Below are 18,737 nucleotides of genomic sequence, written 5' to 3'. Positions count from 1 at the left end.
TGATTGAGGAGAAACAACAGCTTCTGGGTTTTGCCAGTCTTCAAAAACTTGATATGATTAGGTTTACCTTAGGTTTTGGAGATCATAAATACACACAGTAGCCATTACCTAATTACAGTTTAGGACTGAAAAGTGAATTATATATATATATATATATTTACAGTATGTATGATAATGTTGTTTTTTCTGGAGAAAGTCTTATTTGTTTTAATTTGGCTAGAATAAAAGCAGTTTTTATTTTTTTTATAAAACATTTAAGGTCAAAATGATTAGCCCCTTTAAGCTATATATATTTGTTTTCAATAGTCTACAGAACAAACCATCAATTTACAATAACTTGCCTAATTACCCTAACCTGCCTTGTTCACCTAATTAACCTAGTTAAGCCTTTAAATGTCACTTTAAGCTGTATAGAAGTGTCTTGAAAAATATCTAGTAAAATATTATGTACTGTCATTATGGCAAAGATAAAAGAAATCAGTTATTAGAAATGAGTTATTAAAACTATTATGTTTAAAGGGCAATAAAGGGCAAGTAACTTTTATTTCCATTATAACTTTCGCAAGTAAATTCAAACAACATTCATGAGTGGGGATGGTAAAAATAAGAAATCTATAAATTGTCTTTTCTTCATACATTGTGATGTGTCATATTTGTTTATTTTTGAGTTGTGCATGGACATAAAAAATGTTGTTTATAAAAAAATAAAGGTTTTGGTATATACCCACACCCCCAATAGCTATTTAAAATGTATTTGATAAATAAAAAAATAATAATAATGTCTCCTTGCTAAAAAAAGGTTCCGACCCCTGCTGTAACGCATTACTTTTTAAATATAGTAACGTCGTTATTGTAACAATATGATGCGTTTGTCTGTTACTCGATAAGTAAAAATTTTTTGGCTGCAGTCTAGCCCACATCTTCCCGTTTACAGTGGCGATGCATTGTGGGATTGGTCAATACCAACCAATCACAGTAAAGAAGACACGTCGTGTACGAGGCACCAGACTGGACAAAAGTCAAGCAAAGCAGAGACTGAATGTTTGCAAGGTACACCGAGTGTACGTGAGCGAGTCTATTAATGTTACTATTATTAATTACCATTACTAATACCATTATGTTTGATGTTTCAAATAAAAAAGCATACATCTGCTATCTGTATAACAAAATTGATTAGACACAGTGACACATTTCTGTTAGATTTCAGAACACGTCATTTTAAATGCACAGTGTTGTTTTGCTCAGAATATTGTTTTACATATTTTTATAGCTATTATGCAACAGCAGATTTTGCTGTATACTCAGCTTACCTTCCACAAGTTATTGACTGACTACTTTTAATTTGTGGTTAGTTTGAAAACTGCCCATCGATTTCATTTTTGAGCAGCTGTTACTGTATGCTTTTGTTTAGTTTAAAATACATAATATTCATTGATGTCTATGAAAGCTGTTTTTGGTGCAGAGTTTCACCGAATTGATTCTGAATGATAATTTAGATTACTTTTATTTATTTATTACATAAAGGTTTTGTGTTTGTTGTTTATTGTTGCTAATTTTCATACTCAAGCTGTGAAAGAGCATGTTTAAGCGTTAAATACAACAACTTTTATGATGCTAAAGCAACTTTAGTTTTTGCTTTCTGAATATATTATTCAGCTGGTTTATCACCTTGTGATATTTTCATTTTTGTACTGCTGGTCTGACTTAAATAAACTTTACTGACTTGAATAAAAATGACTTTATTTAGGTTTGTTTTGGTTTAGGTTGTGAGAATAAAGTGACATCATACGGGCATTAATGGGAGCATTAAAAATGTTCTTTGGAAAAGTAACTCAAAAATGACTTGCATTACTTTTTGGTGTAAGTAATCCATGAAGTAATTAAGTTACTTTTCGAATAAAGTAACTAGTAACTGTAACCAGTTACTACTGTTCAGTAACTAGCACAACACTGCTTCTTTACTTACAGACTTTCAAGAGTGTTTAAGAGACTGTCTGCTCTTTTATGCTTCCACTTTCACTGGTCTTAAACACAGCCCACTGCAGGAGTTTCTACTCCCACCAGTTTATACAACCAGGAAATTTCAATCAGGTGTTGGTCTGTAAGAGCAGAACTGGGCAGTTTTAGTTCTTCAGACACTCACCCACATGCAGGCTTCCAAGCGAACTTTGGACATGATGGTCCACAGTGAGATGCTCTCCTGCAGGGCCTCATCCTCCGGACACACTATCTGCGCTGGATACGGCGGCTCGGGGAAGTTCACAGAGCCACATTCATACGCAGCCAAGGTGACAGAAGCTATGTGTGGACCCTGGAGGAAATGATGCAATCGCATGTTTACACACTCCATTAATACATCACATAAGCACCAAACAGTGCAACCTTGTTTTATTATGTGCAACACTTTTTACTCATCCTAAAACAAGAGTCCAATCAACCAATCAGATTTAAGACACATTTTTGACTTGCATTCAGGATTGGATTGGTGGTTCTACGTTATAACCATTCACCAATTATTTTCCTATCATTTTCAGCAATAATGCACATGTTAGATTTAGGGCTAAGCTTAGGATTTTATTTTTGGACAGAAATCATGTCTGCAAAAAAAACCCCCCAAAAAAACAAAACTGCACAATCATGACGTGCAGCAGCATAAACAATGCCTGCAAATGAGCATCACACACATACCTTGACGCACTTCTAGGATGAGTAAAGTAAACAAGTGTTTGTTGAACTTGTACCAAAAACTACCACACACATACTTGTGGTTATAATGCAACTGCAAAAAGCTTAGTGACCTCAATGTAGCACGATGGAAAGAACCACTTATCAAAACGACAATTCATTTGCTAAGTGAAAACAGAGACTGATGTCATTCTTCCCCATCAATCCGTGGGAGAATATATGTGGGAGAGTAGAGCGATCATATAGCATTCTTAACCTCTGATCAACCGAAGGAGGCATGAATGACTCAGGTGGTACCATTTAGTCAGTGGTGGGTCAAGTACACGAATCAAAACTGTAGCGCAAGTACAGATAGTCAAAGTCCTACATCCCAAACAGACTTTAGTCAAAGGACAAATTTCTGTGCTTAAATTTAATGTGCCTAAATATTAAAAGTAATGCTATCAAACCATTAATCACATCCAAAATAAAAGTTCATATTTACAAATTATATATAATTTATATACATACAGAATTATTAGGCTCCCTTAGATTTTTTTTTCTTTTTTTAAATATTTACTAAATGATGTTTAACAGAGCAAGGAAATTTTCACAGTATGTCTGATAATATTTTTTTTCATCTGGAAAAAAGTCTTATTTGTTATATTTGGGCAAGAATAAAAGCAGTTTTTAATTTTTTAAGGTCAAAATTATTATCCTATTTAAGCTATAATTTTTTCGATAGTCTACAGAACAAACCATCGTTATACAATAACTTGCCTAATTACCCTAAACTGGCTAGTTACCCTAATTAACCGAGTTAAGCCTTTAAATGTCACAGTTGTATAGAAGTGTCTTGAAAAATATCAAGTCAAATATTATTTACTGTCATCATGGCAGAGATAAAATAAATCAGTTATTAGAAATGAGTTATTAAAACTATTATGCTTAGAAATGGGTTGAAAAAAATCTTCTATACAAAAGAAAAAAAATATATACACATTATATACACACGCACGCACGCACTCACACGATGCGTATAAATTAAATTAAAGATAAATATTTTTTTTATCCTGGGTGCATTTGACAGCACTAATTAAAAGAACCGATTTTTCTTTTATTTTGCAAGAAAATGTTTAATTGTATATATATTTACCGTAACTTGTGACAGGCTGAACACTACCAATACTACAAGTGTGCAAACATGAAAATAACTAAATATACAATATAGTCTAGCATATGACAAATTGAATAAACATAATGTCTGTAAATGTCGAATACAGAACAAAAAAAAATCAGAGACTTCACAAAGAGAAGTATTAACATTTTAGGAACTCTATGTAATCATAATACTTTTAGTTTAAAAAAACTGCTAACACAAAAAAATATGCAACTGTCCACATTCAAGTTTCATTAGGGATCGTTTGAATCAGAGAGATGTAAACTTGAATGCATATAAAACACATTTCAGAAATGTTGAGGTTAAAAAAAAAAAAAAAAAAAACACAATTTAGATTTTGCATTAAGTGAAAAAAGGTACAAGTTTCCAAGAATAAAAACACTCAGATGAAGAACTAAAGACACTTAAATGCAGTAGTAAAGTAAAAAATAAAAAATCATAATTACGGTCCTAGCATTGCATTTAGTGGACCTTTACCTTCAGATCAATCCTAATCCAACAGAAAATACTAGACAGATGAGGTGAAGGGCACTGTAAAAATGTGGTTTTATATTAAACAGAAAGCAACAAGATATCTGATTCATGCACTAAGAGCCTGTTAAACTTAAACCCAGTGTAAATATTGATGCTGGTGTGGGGTTACTCTGGGATCTTTGGTGATGTCAGCCATTCTGGAGGATCATCATATGTTAGTCATATTCATAGGAATGAGCTCATAATGCTCTCAAAACAGAGAGTCTGATACTGCAACTGGTTTATCTGGTTACTCAGTGCAACCGAGTTTATTTCTCAGGCACTGAAACTTGACAAGCATTTCCCACAATCAATCATCAGATGCAGATGATGAGAATCTGCTAGCTCTTATAACCAATGTCTCCTTATATTACACTCAAAAAAAATTTTTTTTGCAACTCGGTCAAACTTTTTCCTTAAAATTAGCTAAATTAACACAACTCTTGAGTTTAAAACTTGGTTTTATGTTCAATCCACTTAAATTTGTTAAAATAATTAAGTTAACTTGATTGATTTGTGTTAGGGCAACATGAAAGAATTGGGTGCAACCCAACCCAATTTGTTTACAGTGTGGCTTTTTAACCCTTTAACTACCTAACCAAGAAAAAAATATTTGGATTGCATTTCTTAACTTAATAAATGTTGGTAGTTAATACACTCAATGCATTTTTTTCTACACATCCCATAATTTCTAAAATATCAGCCTCTACCAAATGGTTTATAATGTTGGTTTATGGTAAAAGTACCAGGCTTAATACATAAACTTAAATAAATCTGAAAATATGAAGTGTAAGACCAATTTATTTGAAAAAATATTCAGAAATGAAACATTTTTGAATACTAAATCACATTTTTTCTTTAAATATGACAAAAATATTTCAGATTCTTCTTTTCTATGTTTTATTTATTATTTTTTTACAATAAAAACCTAAATCAAGTGTAGTAGTACAATTTTTTTTGGTAAACCAACAATGCTGTGTGTGTAAGCCATTATTTAAAACAGCCATTCTTTAAATAAATTTAACTTTTAAGTAGGGCAGTCAACGTATTTTTAAAACATATAAGTTAATGGTCATTCAGCAATGATTTGATAAAAAGTGACATTGTAAAAAAAAAAATAGTATTTTTGGTTTGTGGAAAAAATTCAGTTTTGAATCACAGAAATATGTGGCATTTTAAAATATATTGAAGTAGAAAATGCATGATTGCAATGATAAAATTGTGAAATATTAATTTATTTCTGGTAACTAGTGCAGTTTTTATAAACAGTCTAAATAATTTTTATTTTTATTTTTTATTTTAAATGACCCAAGTTCTTTATTTTATTTTTTTAATCAAAATGATTTTACATAAATGTTTTATTATTATTTTTGTTAGTTTTATTTTTTAATTTCAGTTTTTAAAAGCATGCTTTAATTTTAATTAAAACTAAATAAAATAAAGAAATATTTACATAGCAATGGGCTCAAATGAAATGGGTTTATCCTTTGTAATATTGTAATATTTATTCAAATAGTAATTACCTGTTTTAATTTTTTGTAGTTTGATAAATCAGTCTTGGTGAAAACGTTTTTAAAAAAATTTAAAAAATAAATAAATAAAATAATCTAAAACATGCAGAAAAATGTGCAGACTCAAAACTTTTAATTGATACTACATGTGAGAGTATAAATCCCATAAGACAATGTTGTTTGCAAAACTATTAATTAATTTCACTTAGAAAAATACTTTATATTAAGTGCATTTTATTTTAAACCTCTCTTCAACTAGTTCATTTATTTATTCAAGTTAATTTTGAAATCGTTTAGGCATCAAACTAAATAAAATATGAATTTTAAAGTGCTTTAAAATAATCTCAGATTGCCTTAAATAAATCATCAGCTATACTGTATTCTGTGCTTTTTTTCTTTAGTTTTACTTCTTTCCAAATTTCTAATGACAAAAATAGACTATAGTGTGTGAAAAACAAATGCTCGTCTTTGTACAAAAGTCTAGTGGTGAAACATTGTGCATATTTGCACTTTCACATCCCATTCTTTCACAATGCTCCCCATAGACACACAAAAAGAGAGAGTGACAAAGAGTGGTGTGACTTCAGCACAGCCAGTGGAAATGGACACTCCTGACCACTGTCTCACAGTTCAACCAGAGTCAGTGGAAACCGGCAAAAGCTTCTGATTACGAGACACACACACTCTCGCTGTCACACTATTAATAAACTGCTGGGGAATATTACACACATATACTCTGAGGGCCTCACTGGGCTCCTGACAATTCATCTAGGGAAATACACAAGGATACTGTATTCAAACACACAATCACGTGGATTTTTCTTCCATGTTTGTAGCTTTGAGGTAATATGAGTGTGTTTCTGGCAGCACATGTACACTACTGGTCAAAAGTCTGGGATGAGGACATTTATTACTGTTTTGAAGACTTCTCATCGCTTAGGCTGCATTTATTTGATCTAAAATACAATATAAACAGTAATCTTATGAGATATTGTGTACATTTTAAACAACTGCTGTCAATTTTCATTTATTCCTGTGATTCAAATCTGAATTTACTCCAGTTTGCTGCTCTATTGTGGTCAGTCATTAATTATGATTTTTATAATAACATTTACAATTTAATGTTTGTATAATTATATTGTGCTTTTTTAGTTTCGTCTTAGTTATGGAGTGATTTTAAGAATGTGTCTGGCGCAAAACTGGTGCAAGTGTCGTTTAAGTGTCAGAGAGATGAAAGAGTTTTCTACAGGTGGTTTGTCAATCCCACTCACCTGTGTGAGGCACACTCAGAATTGCACAATGTTTTGAGGTTGTCATGTGGTGTGGTAGGGGGAGAGAAGAGGGGGTGCTGGTGTTATTCACAGGGGTTAAGGTGATACCTATTATAGATTAATAGGTAAATATCTGTAGAAGCGCATATGTAGCATCTTTGTTTTGTGGAAATTGTGATACAATTTAGTTTTTATGATAGGGGGTTAACCAACTACATCATTTATTTGAAATCAAATCTTTTGTAACATTACTAATGTCCTTAATTTCCCTTTTTATCAATTTAATGTGAGAATAAAAAGTAAATGGTGGTGCAGTGGGTAGCGCTGTTGCCTCACAGCAAGAAGGTAGGCAGTTGTCATTTTTGTGTGGAATTCTGGAGTGCATGCTCTCCCCATGTTGGTGTGGGTTTCCTCCAGGTGCTCCAGTTTCCCCCACAGTCCAAAACACATGTGCTGTAAGTGATTTGGGTGAGCTAAATTGCCTGTAGAGTACGTCATGGTCCTTCAGGTTGGGTGGTTGAGTGCTGGGCTAACAACCCACCTCATAAAAACTAGAGCTGCGTCCCAAATCGCATACTCATGCACTATTCTACGCCATTTTGTAGTATAAATAGTGTAAGTAGTGTGTTCACACTGAAAACTCTAAAAACAATTAGTGCACTTTAATTACCCGGATGATGCACTCATTCAGCCGCTAAAATGAAGTGTGTAATGATGGACACTTCACGCACTCAACGACCGCATGTTTGCTTACGTAGCGGAAGGGGCGGAGCTATCGGACGCACATGTTGAATAACTTTATTTATTTTGGATGGTGAAAGCAAAATTCTCCTACGAGAGTGATTATAGCGCCTCCCGATGGTGAATGCGGCAAAACTCACGGCAGGTATTATTTGATAATTCTGTTGTTTATTTCACTGATTTGGCAACTGTCAAACGTCATCAGGGAAACGGTTTGAATTTCCGCTTTGTAAAAAAACATTAGTGTGCCATTTGGGACACCACTACATACATATACTATCCTATTGAGTGTGTAAGTGCATAAGTACATAGTGCATGAGTGCATAGTGTATAGTGTGCCATTTGGGACGCAGCTCAAATGTTAGGAAACACCAATATGGTGCGGCTAAATATCAGCTTCGATATAAATGGCTTTGGGAGTAAGTAATTAATGAAAATTAAATACATTATAATGACACTTTTAAATGGTAGTAAAACAGTTTCCACAAAAATAGTTTGCAACACTGATTAATAATAACAATAATAATAATACTATTTTGACCAACAGATCATTATATCAGATTGATTACTCAATGATCGAGTGACACAGAAGACTGTAGTAGTAAATGATTTAAAATGTGTAATACATTTAACTTGAAATTTCATTCCATAAGAAAAAAGTTGTTTAAAATTGTAATAATATTTCACAATATTTATGTTTTTATTGCACTATTGATCAAAGAAATAAATTCTTGCTGGGCAGAATAATCCTCCAAAATATTTTAGATCACAAACTAGCCAAATATTTGTTGTATGGATAAAAGTAACACATTTTTCTTTTACTATAATAGTGATTCATTATTAGAGTAATAAGATCATTTTCCATTAAGATATTTAGTACATTTTCTACTTAATTTTTGACTACTAATTTGCATTTCTAAGCACTTGATTTAGACAGCTTTACGGGTGAGTTTCTCATTATTTAATTTATTTTAACCCTCAGATTTAAGATTTTAAATCACTGTATCTTAACCAAATATTGTCCTATCCCAACAAATCCTACATGTAAAAATACATACACGCAAAGCATCAATTGTTCCACCAATTTGGTTTATGTGATCTAGAGTCATGTATCTATATTAGGGGTTAAAAAATGCTCTGCAGAACAAGAGAAAGTCTAAATTTAAGCCAAGAACTCTTACCAGGTACAGGAGAAACGTATGTAGTCCAGTGCCGAGACCAACCGAAGACAAAATACCCAGGCCTACCCAGTAGGCACACCACAGGAACTTCTTCTCCAGGTGCTGCACATACTACAAACAACAGCAAACACATCCAGATCACAAAGAGAAGATGCAGTAAGGTGTTTCTTTTAGGACAGCATGGGAACTCAACTCACTTTTAGTTAATACCTTACTTATAAACCTACTTCATTAAATTACTAACTTACAGGGGGTTTAGAAGAGACTGATCTTGAGTTTTTAAACAACACAATCCTGAATCTGATTACAAAATGGTGACGGGGGAAAAGGTCAATGTTAAGCTCACCTCCTGATGTGCTCCTTCTATTGAATAAGCCAGTGAGAAAAGTGAAAAAAGGACTACTGTCAGAAATACCACACCTCTTCTCTGCCAAAGCCTGTAAAAGACAGAATTTAATATCATTAAATATTGTAAGCAATCATTAATGACATTGTTATGCAATATTATAGGTACTGGCCGTGAAGCTCCTAAATACTATGCACTACTCATTAGTCAAATAAGTGAAAATATTAGTTCTGCAGTTAAGATAATATGGGAAAAAAATTGGGATGCACATTTGAAGCTGAGAACTGGGGGAAAATTGCTGGGAATTTAAAAGTAAAATCTAGAGATGTCAGAACACGTCTTATACCAGGGGTGCTCAACCCTGTTCCTGGAGATCGACCTTCCTAAAGAGTTCAGCTCAAACCATGATCAAACACACCTGAATCAATTAATTAGGACCTGAACAGCACTTGATAATTACAGGCAGGTGTGTTTAATATGGGTTGCAACGGAAATCTGCAGGAAGGTCGATCTCCAGGAACAGGGTTGGTCACCCCTGTCTTATACGGTTTAAAATTTTACATAAATTTTACTGGACTCTTAAGAGACTGCTCAGAGCAGGTTTCAAAAACAATCCAGAATGCTGGAGATGCCAAGAAGAAGAAGGTGACCTATTACATGTATTATGGCAATGCCCAGAAGTCCAACATTTTTGGAGAGAGGTGCATGAATACCTTGTAAAGATATTGCAGACCCAGTATGTCTTTTGCCAAAGCTTATACATACTTGGTGACCCCTGTACCTTAAGCCACATGAATAAAGCTGAATCACAATGGTTACGGAGCTGTGTCATGCTAGGCAGACAGGAAAAACTAAAAATCTTCCAGCAGACCTCAGATTTTTGAGTGGATCTCAGAGTTAGAACAAGTTGCAGCTTTTGAAAAACTCTCCTACAGTTTACATGGAAGGATTAAAATTTATTTTGATAAATGGGGAAAATTTCAACATTTCTGCGACTGACAATGTTAACAAACATGTAACGAGACAAAATATAAATTAGGGCTATAATATTAGCAACCCCCTTGTTAATAACTTTGACATGGTGTCTTTGTTATTACATCTTCTCTACAATGTTTATATTGTGTGTGTGTATACTTTCTCTTTCTCTATTATATGTATATTTGATATTTTGGTATTTATGTTATGAAGTGTTCAGTGTAAAACCGGAAGTCTTTTAATTTGAATTAATTACCATTACGGATATAAACAGACACGGAAAGATCACACATGATCATGGCGTCCCAGCTGTGCGGTCTGCTACGGACTAAAGGTTTAGCTTCTGGTTTGATTGGAGAACAAGGTACTGACACTTCGTTTGATATGTTTGTTTGTTTGTATTGAGTTTGTATATTGAGTTTAAGTGATGTCTGTTTGTTTGTATATGGTTTTCATATTTGCTTACATTTGGTTTCATTTTCTCTTTGTGTACAAGCTCTTACGGTGTTTGCCGTACGGTGCAAGATATACGGTGTTTGGCCTTTGGTATAAGGTGTTTTGATGTTGACGACGGCGTCAGTGAAGTGAATGCTGCACTGAAATAAATTATGGAAAAACACCAGTGAAAGAGGCAATCCTTTATTGAACCAGGGAGCTACAGTAAGAGCTTGCCATCATCGGGTCGCTGCTTAACGGAGTGGACGGCAATTAAAAGGACTTCTGGCATCGGCGCGCTCGTTGGGAACGGTGTGATTGCTCGCTACGGATCAAGATAAAGCGGACTTTAAACAGACGGAGCTACAAGGCTACACACAGCTGCACGGACTGATCTAACGGACTTCACGGCATACAACGGCTTTAAACTAGTTTGAGGATCGCAGTGAGTACTAAAACAAAGAAACTAACTGAACTTTTAAAGGGACAATTTCTCGATTATGGTGTGTGTGTGTTTTTAAAGGGCAATTAACGTTGTTGTGTGTGTTTAAGTCACTTGTTAAATGAATTGTGATCTATCAAAGTGTTTAACTATGCATTTTAATGCCTTTTTGCATATGGTTAAAATGAGTGGTTAATTTAGTGCCTTATTGACCTAAAATTATTGTGGGGTATTAATTTATAGATCCAAAAATGTCAAAATCAGATATAGGTTCAAAGAAGCACACTAAGCAAGCTGATATAGAAACTAGGAGTGAAAATACACGACGTTCAAACACGTGCACAGGTCCCTACTGAAAAAATGTTAGCTTATCAGCAGGAAGAGCAACAAAAAAAGAAGAAAAAGGTTATTTCTTTGTATGATAAATGGAAAATTGAAGCCCGTAATGCACGTGAGCAACTTAAATCGGATCTATCAGACACTCAATTAGCTATTTTAATTGAAACTTTGGAAATTGCTAAAAATAAGGTTCTCAGTGCTTATGATGAATTTAGGAAACAAACATTACCTGATGTTGAGATGAGACGAAAAATGGATTCATGTGAAGCAGTAACAACTGATGTGACCAGAATTGTTAATGAAAGAATAGCAGGAATAGACGGTGATTACAGTTATGAGAGGGAAAAGGAACGTCTTAGTGCTTTGAGTTATAAGTATGCTAATTCAATTTTTGGTTCAACAGCTTCACAAGTTAGTCAGGAAATCAGTGATCATTCAGGTCATTGCTCTGTTTTATCAGACTTGGAGGCGAAGCGTGTAGATGCTGCAGCAGAAGTAGCAGCCAAACAAGCTGCATATAATTCTTTAATGGCAGAAACTAAGCAAAAAGAGAAAATAAAAGAGTTAGAAGATCAGCATAAAAAAGCCCTTGAAGTTGAGTTTAAAGAATTAGAGCAAATTCAAGCGCAAAAGGATTTAAAAGTAGCTCAAGCTAAACTGGATGTTTACAGTGAAGAAGTTGAGAAAATAACCAGCTCTTTAAATGATTGTAGTAGTGCGAGTGGATCGGAGTTGTCTCAAGGAAATGAAAGGAAAGAAGTTAATCGACAGGAACAAAATGAGACCACAAATCCATCAGTTAAAGCATCAACTTCTGAATTCTCTGCTCTTGTTCAAGCACTTCAAGATGGCATATCTGCAAGCAAACTTCCAGTTCCAGAGCCTCCTATTTTTACAGGTGATCCTATTCACTTTATTGAGTTTAAGCAATCCTTTATGGCACTTATTGATAAGAAAGGGATTTCCTCTGCTGATAAGATGTTTTATCTCAAGAAATATGTGAGTGGGCCTGCACGGAAAGCCTTGGATGGCACTTTCTTCAGAACTGATGATGAAGTCTACAAAGATGCTTGGGATAAGTTAAATCATCGGTACGGCCATCCATTTATTATTCAAAAGGCGTTTAGAGAACGTTTAGCAAATTGGCCTAAAATCCACCCAAAGGATGCCATGGGACTTCAAGCTTTCTCAGATTTTCTGAATGCATGTCGTGGTGCATTACCTCATGTTAAGGGTCTTCAGATCTTAAACGATTACCAAGAGAATCAAAAACTTATGCAAAAGTTACCTGATTGGGCAATTAGTAGATGGAATCGTCAAGTTACACAGTCTATCACCAATAATCATGAATATCCCACTTTTGATGAATTTGCTGTGTTTGTGTCAACTGAAGCGGATGTAGCATGTAATCCAGTTACTTCCTTCCATGCTCTTCACAATTCAGGATATACAGATGAGAAGGTAAACATGAAAGAAGTCAAGAAAAATAGAGTACGGGTTTTGGCTACTCAATCAAACACTGAAGGGGATCAATATGTGATTAAGTCTTCTAACAAAACTCAATGTGTGTTCTGTCAGAAAAATAATCATCAACTTGACAATTGTTCTAAATTTCTCAGTAGACCACTAGAAGAACGACGGCAATACATCCAAGAAAAGAAGCTTTGTTATGGATGCCTGAATTTTGGACACAGTGCAAAAGTATGTCGATATCGTCTAACATGTGATACCTGTAACAAGAAGCATCCAACTAGTTTGCACAATAACAACTTTGTGAAAATGGTAAGAACTTCATCTTCTGCAGTTCAAACGCAAAACGATCCTGAAGGTACGGCTAATGCAGTAACGTTAAATGTAGCTGGAGAAGAACCTGGTGTGTGTACTTCTATGATTGTCCCTGTTTGGGTATCCGCGAAACATAATCCAAGTTGTGAACAATTGGTATATGCGCTGTTGGATTCTCAGAGTGACACGACTTTCATTGATAAAAGTGTGAGTGATTCATTAAAAGCTGCATCATTTCCAGTGAAACTAAAGCTGACAACCATGCTTGGAAGGGATACGGTACTTCAAAGTGAGAGAGTGACTGGACTTCAGGTGAGAGCTTATAAGTCTAGTGACTATATCGATTTACCAGCAACTTATACTAAAGATTGTATTCCAGCAAATCGCCACCATATTCCCACGAATGAGGTTGCTGAACATTGGAAGCATCTTTCAGTCATCGCAGACAAAATACCTCCACTACAGGATTGTGATGTTGGCCTGTTAATCGGCTACAACTGTTCAAGATCAATGATTCCCAGAGAAGTGATAGCAGGAGGAGACGACGAGCCCTATGCGGTTCAAACGGATCTTGGATGGAGTATAGTAGGTTGTTCACCACGCTCTGACTTATTTAATGTTAGTAGATTGTGTCATCGCATAGCAGTTAGGGAGCTTCCCTCTATCACACCTGTCAACATAATACGGGCCCTTGAGAGTGATTTTAAAGATGCAGACGAAGAAACTATCAGAGTATCCCAAGATGATATTCTCTTTCTTGAGAAATTAAAATCCGGCATAAGTAAAAACATTCACGGTCACTACCAAATGCCCCTTCCTTTTAAAGTAAGGCCGAAACTGCCTAATAACAAACGATGCGCTATGGTTAGACTTGATCACCTTAAAAGGAAGATGGTAAGAGATGAATCGTACATGAAGAATTACAATCAGTTCATGAGTCAAATCTTTCAGAGAGGAGATGCTGAAGAAGTGCACAGTAGTGGTAAGGAAGGAGAAACGTGGTACCTACCTCACCATGGTGTTTTTCATCCGAAAAAGGCAGACAAACTGCGTGTGGTCTTCGACTGTTCTGCAAGGCATGAAGGTTCATCCCTAAATGATCACTTGCTTCAAGGTCCTGATCTCATAAATAGTTTGCATGGCATTCTAATTCGATTTCGTCAACATCCCATTGCACTTACTTGTGACGTTGAAAAAATGTACCATCAGTTTCACGTAGATGAACCCGATAGAGATTTTCTGCGATTTCTTTGGTGGAAGAATGGAGACATCACACAACCTGTTCATGAATTTCGTATGAAAGTTCATTTATTTGGGGCTGCTTCATCTTCAGGTTGTGCGAACTACGGCCTAAAACATCTTGCGACTGAAAATGGGGAGTTGTATCCACTGGGCTCACAGTTCTTGCTTAAGAACTTTTATGTCGACGATGGAGTGATCAGTGTGGAAAACGTGCATGAAGCCATTAAGGTTGCAGACGAAGCGCGACGTCTCTGTGCATTAGGTGGTTTACGATTACATAAGTTCTTGTCTAATAATGAACTTGTATTGAAGGGCATCCCTCAATCGGAGAGGATGTGTGGTGTAAGGGGTCTGGATCTTGCCTTTGATGAATTGCCATTAGAGAGAACACTTGGATTGCAGTGGGATAGGGAATCTGACTGCTTCAAGTTTAAAGTACACCTGAAAGAACAACCTGCCTCTCGGCGTGGCATATTATCTACTGTCGCTTCTGTTTATGACCCTTTAGGACTCATTGCACCTGTCCTTTTCAATGGAAAGCGAATCTTGCAAGAGATGTGCAAGAATGGCAGTGGTTGGGATGACCCTCTGATGGATGGACTGAGTTTAAGATGGGTAAAATGGAAACAAGATTTACAAAGCCTGCAAAATCTAAGCATACCACGCACATATGTACCATTGAATTTCGGGAAACCAATTAGTATTGAATTGCATCATTTCTCCGATGCTAGTAATGATGGATATGGTCAATGTTCTTATGTCAGAGTAAAGAATGAAGAAGGAAATGTTCATTGCGCACTTGTGATGGCAAAATCAAGAGTTGCACCTCTCAAAGTTGTAACAGTCCCTAGGTTGGAATTAGCTGCTGCTGTAGTCTCAGTGGAAGTAAGTAATGTACTCAAAAGGGAGCTGGATTATCCCGTTGCTAATGAGACATTTTGGACTGACTCTAAAGTGTTGCTGGGGTATATAAGTAATGAAGCACGCAGATTTCACACATTTGTTGCAAACCGGGTGCAAAGGATATGCCGCAGCACAAAAATCGAACAGTGGAGATGTGTTCCGACGGAAAGAAATCCCGCTGACTACGCATCTAGGGGTCTCACTGTAAAGCAACTACTTGACTCTGATTGGTTTACCGGCCCAAAATTTCTGTGGGAAACTGAAATGTTTATTCCATCTGAGCCCGCTCCTGCTCTTCTATTGGGCGATCCAGAAGTAAAAAGCCTTTTTACTTTGAATACAGAGTGTCAAAACAGCTTCAATTTGGCCAACCGCTTAACAAAATTTTCTTCATGGACTAAGGCAGTTGGAGCTGTAGCTCGTCTCTTAAGGAGAGCCAACAAGGATAGATCTAGTAGTCTTAGTACCATGCTAGAAAGACAAAAGGCAGAACTCCATATAATTAAATGCTTGCAAGAGAGTTCTTTTAAGGATGAGCTGAAGGAAATCAAGGGTGGGAGAGGTGTGTCATGTGGTGCATTACGTCCTCTTGACCCTTTCGTGGATCTTGATGGTGTGCTTAGGGTGGGAGGAAGACTTACTCGATCAAGTTACCCAGACTCTGTGAAGCATCCCATAATTATTCCAAAGACACATCAAATTACACAAATGATCGTTGCTCATTATCACAACAAAGTTATGCATCAAGGAAAAGGATTTACTGTAAATGAAATTAGAAGTAATGGGTTCTGGATCCCAGGAATCAACAAAGTTGTGGCATCCTTCATTAAAGGTTGTGTTGTCTGCAGAAAACTCAGAAGACCAGTTGAGGAACAAAAAATGGCCGATCTTCCACCAGAAAGAGTTGATCCATCCCCTCCGTTTCTGTACACTGGGATGGATTGTTTTGGTCCGTTTTCAGTTAAGTCTAGGCGAAATGTACAAAAAAGGTATGGCCTCCTGTTAACGTGTCTTTGTTCCCGTGCTGTGCACATTGAACTGCTTAATGACTTGACAACTGATTCTTTTATAAATGCTCTACGTTGTTTTATTGCCATTAGAGGCACAGTTCGACAGCTAAGATCTGATCAAGGGACCAATTTTGTGGGAGCAAGAAACGAGCTGAAAGGTGCACTCTGTGAAATGGATCCAGAAAGAATAACTACTTTCCTTTTGGAAAATCAGTGCGAATTCATCATGAATACACCTCATGCAAGTCATGCTGGTGGCGTATGGGAACGTCAAATAAGAACAATAAGATCTGTTCTGAATGCGACCTTTGCTCTTTATCCAGGGAAATTAGATGACTCTTGTCTGAGAGCGTTCCTTTATGAAGCAATGGCAATTGTAAATAGCAGACCACTAACTGTTGATTGTTTGAATGATCCACAAAGCTTAAGACCCATTACTCCGAACAATCTGCTTACATTGAAGCCAGTGACTGCTCTGCCTCCACCAGGTAAATTTTTGGAGGAAGATGTGTATGCAAGAAAGAGGTGGAGACACGTGCAGTATTTAGCCGAACAGTTTTGGAGCCGTTGGCGCAAGGAATATTTAGCAAACATAGTGACTCGTCAGAAATGGAATATGCCTAAGAGAAACCTTCAAATTAATGACATTGTATTGGTGAAGGAAGAAAACTTGCCTAGAAATGAATGGAAGCTAGGTAGGATACAGGAAACCATTAGTAGTGGTGACGGGCTTATTAGGAAGGCTAAAGTGCTCTTAGGTGATTGTAAACTTGATGCGAAGGGAAAACGTACAACCAAGCAATCCATAATTGAAAGACCAGTGCAAAAACTTGTATTGCTAAAGGAAGGAAATGAATAGTTATTTAAAATTGTGTAAATAAGTGGATCATGAAATCATTTTAAATTTTCTACATATTTATGGGTGTGTATTTATTATCATGAAAAAAAAAAGGGTATTTATAAAAAAAAAAATTTTAAAAGGGGAAAAAAAAAAAAAAAAAACATGTGAAGAGTTTGTTGCTAGGAAATTATTCGTGACTTGTAATTTGGGTTTAATACTTGCACTCATAATTTGGTGGGAGTGTTAATAACTTTGACATGGTGTCTTTGTTATTACATCTTCTCTACAATGTTTATATTGTGTGTGTGTATACTTTCTCTTTCTCTATTATATGTATATTTGATATTTTGGTATTTATGTTATGAAGTGTTCAGTGTAAAACCGGAAGTCTTTTAATTTGAATTAATTACCATTACGGATATAAACAGACACGGAAAGATCACACATGATCATGGCGTCCCAGCTGTGCGGTCTGCTACGGACTAAAGGTTTAGCTTCTGGTTTGATTGGAGAACAAGGTACTGACACTTCGTTTGATATGTTTGTTTGTTTGTATTGAGTTTGTATATTGAGTTTAAGTGATGTCTGTTTGTTTGTATATGGTTTTCATATTTGCTTACATTTGGTTTCATTTTCTCTTTGTGTACAAGCTCTTACGGTGTTTGCCGTACGGTGCAAGATATACGGTGTTTGGCCTTTGGTATAAGGTGTTTTGATGTTGACGACGGCGTCAGTGAAGTGAATGCTGCACTGAAATAAATTATGGAAAAACACCAGTGAAAAAGGCAATCCTTTATTGAACCAGGGAGCTACACCCCTACTTTTTTTCTCTTCTCCTCGTATGTGTTTGGTTTGGTTGACTTGATTTATATCATGTTATTTATTTGTTGTATTTATTTTGTATTGTTTAGTTTTTATGTTGATGCTCTGTATTTGATATTCATCTGCATTATTTGAAATAAGAAAAATCAATAAAAGGTTCAAATCATAATGACATCGTTGTCCATCTGTCTTTTAAAAGCCTCTTTATATTTACAATTTATGGTTTACAATTACTAAAATTATTTTGGTAGTTGAAAAAAAGCATGAACTAAAAACCTATTTAAATTCAGCTGGTTGCCAAAAAATTACTGAAAATTGTAGATATATTTAAAAAAAAAAGTGTTTTTAAATGACGATAACACAATCATTTTACTAAAATTAAATTTAAAAACTACATCTCCAAAAAATGTAAAAACGTAATGCTTTAGGAAAAGTCTAGGCTGCATTTACTTTAATAACAATATAGAATGAACTGTAATATTGTGGTTATTATTATATTTTATCATGATTGCAATAATATAACAATTTGAAATTTG

At 35.3% G+C, this 18,737-nt stretch overlaps 2 protein-coding genes and 1 long non-coding RNA gene across 6 annotated transcripts in view; 2 read left to right on the top strand and 1 right to left on the bottom strand.

The window, feature by feature from the left end:
* vmp1 (vacuole membrane protein 1) overlaps window positions 1–18,737 on the bottom strand; it is a 38,520-nt gene that overhangs the window by 14,545 nt on the left and 5,238 nt on the right. For all 3 annotated transcript variants that reach the window (XR_015508386.1, XM_087282497.1, NM_207060.1), the window contains 3 exon segments: window positions 9,408–9,498; window positions 9,062–9,172; window positions 2,144–2,311 (listed from right to left, as the gene is read on the bottom strand). Coding sequence is in view for 2 of the 3 variants with exons in the window: in XM_087282497.1 (XP_087138623.1) it covers window positions 2,144–2,311; window positions 9,062–9,172; window positions 9,408–9,498 (370 nt within the window). In the remaining variant the exon portion in view is untranslated.
* On the top strand, window positions 147–2,258 carry LOC147840593 (uncharacterized). Its single transcript, XR_015509255.1, has 2 exons — window positions 147–716; window positions 800–2,258. It is a non-coding gene; the product is annotated as an uncharacterized LOC147840593 (long non-coding RNA).
* LOC147840592 (uncharacterized) lies at window positions 10,643–18,152 on the top strand. 2 transcript variants are annotated; one of them, XR_015509235.1, is made up of 3 exons: window positions 10,643–10,746; window positions 10,879–17,897; window positions 18,030–18,152. XR_015509235.1 is itself a non-coding variant. In XM_087283882.1 (2 exons), the coding sequence occupies exon 2, from the start codon at window positions 11,620–11,622 to the stop codon at window positions 17,395–17,397; it is 5,778 nt and encodes a 1,925-aa protein (XP_087140008.1). In that variant the 5' UTR covers window positions 10,643–10,746; window positions 10,879–11,619; the 3' UTR covers window positions 17,398–18,152. The 2 variants fall into 2 exon arrangements, 1 of the variants encoding a protein (XP_087140008.1); XM_087283882.1 differs by having other exon boundaries at window positions 10,879–18,152.

Source organism: Danio rerio, chromosome 15 (assembly GCF_052040795.2).
Source record: "Danio rerio strain M-AB ecotype USA chromosome 15, GRCz13ab, whole genome shotgun sequence".
NCBI classification, from domain to species: Eukaryota; Metazoa; Chordata; class Actinopteri; order Cypriniformes; family Danionidae; genus Danio; species Danio rerio.
The sequence above is the reverse complement of the archived record's forward strand: the minus strand, read 5'-3'. Positions and strand labels throughout refer to the sequence as shown.

What these genes read in the sequence shown, in the direction of transcription:
- LOC147840592 (XM_087283882.1), top strand. Translation starts at nt 11,620, where the DNA reads ATGTTAGCTTATCAGCAGGAAGAGCAACAAAAAAAGAAGAAAAAGGTT.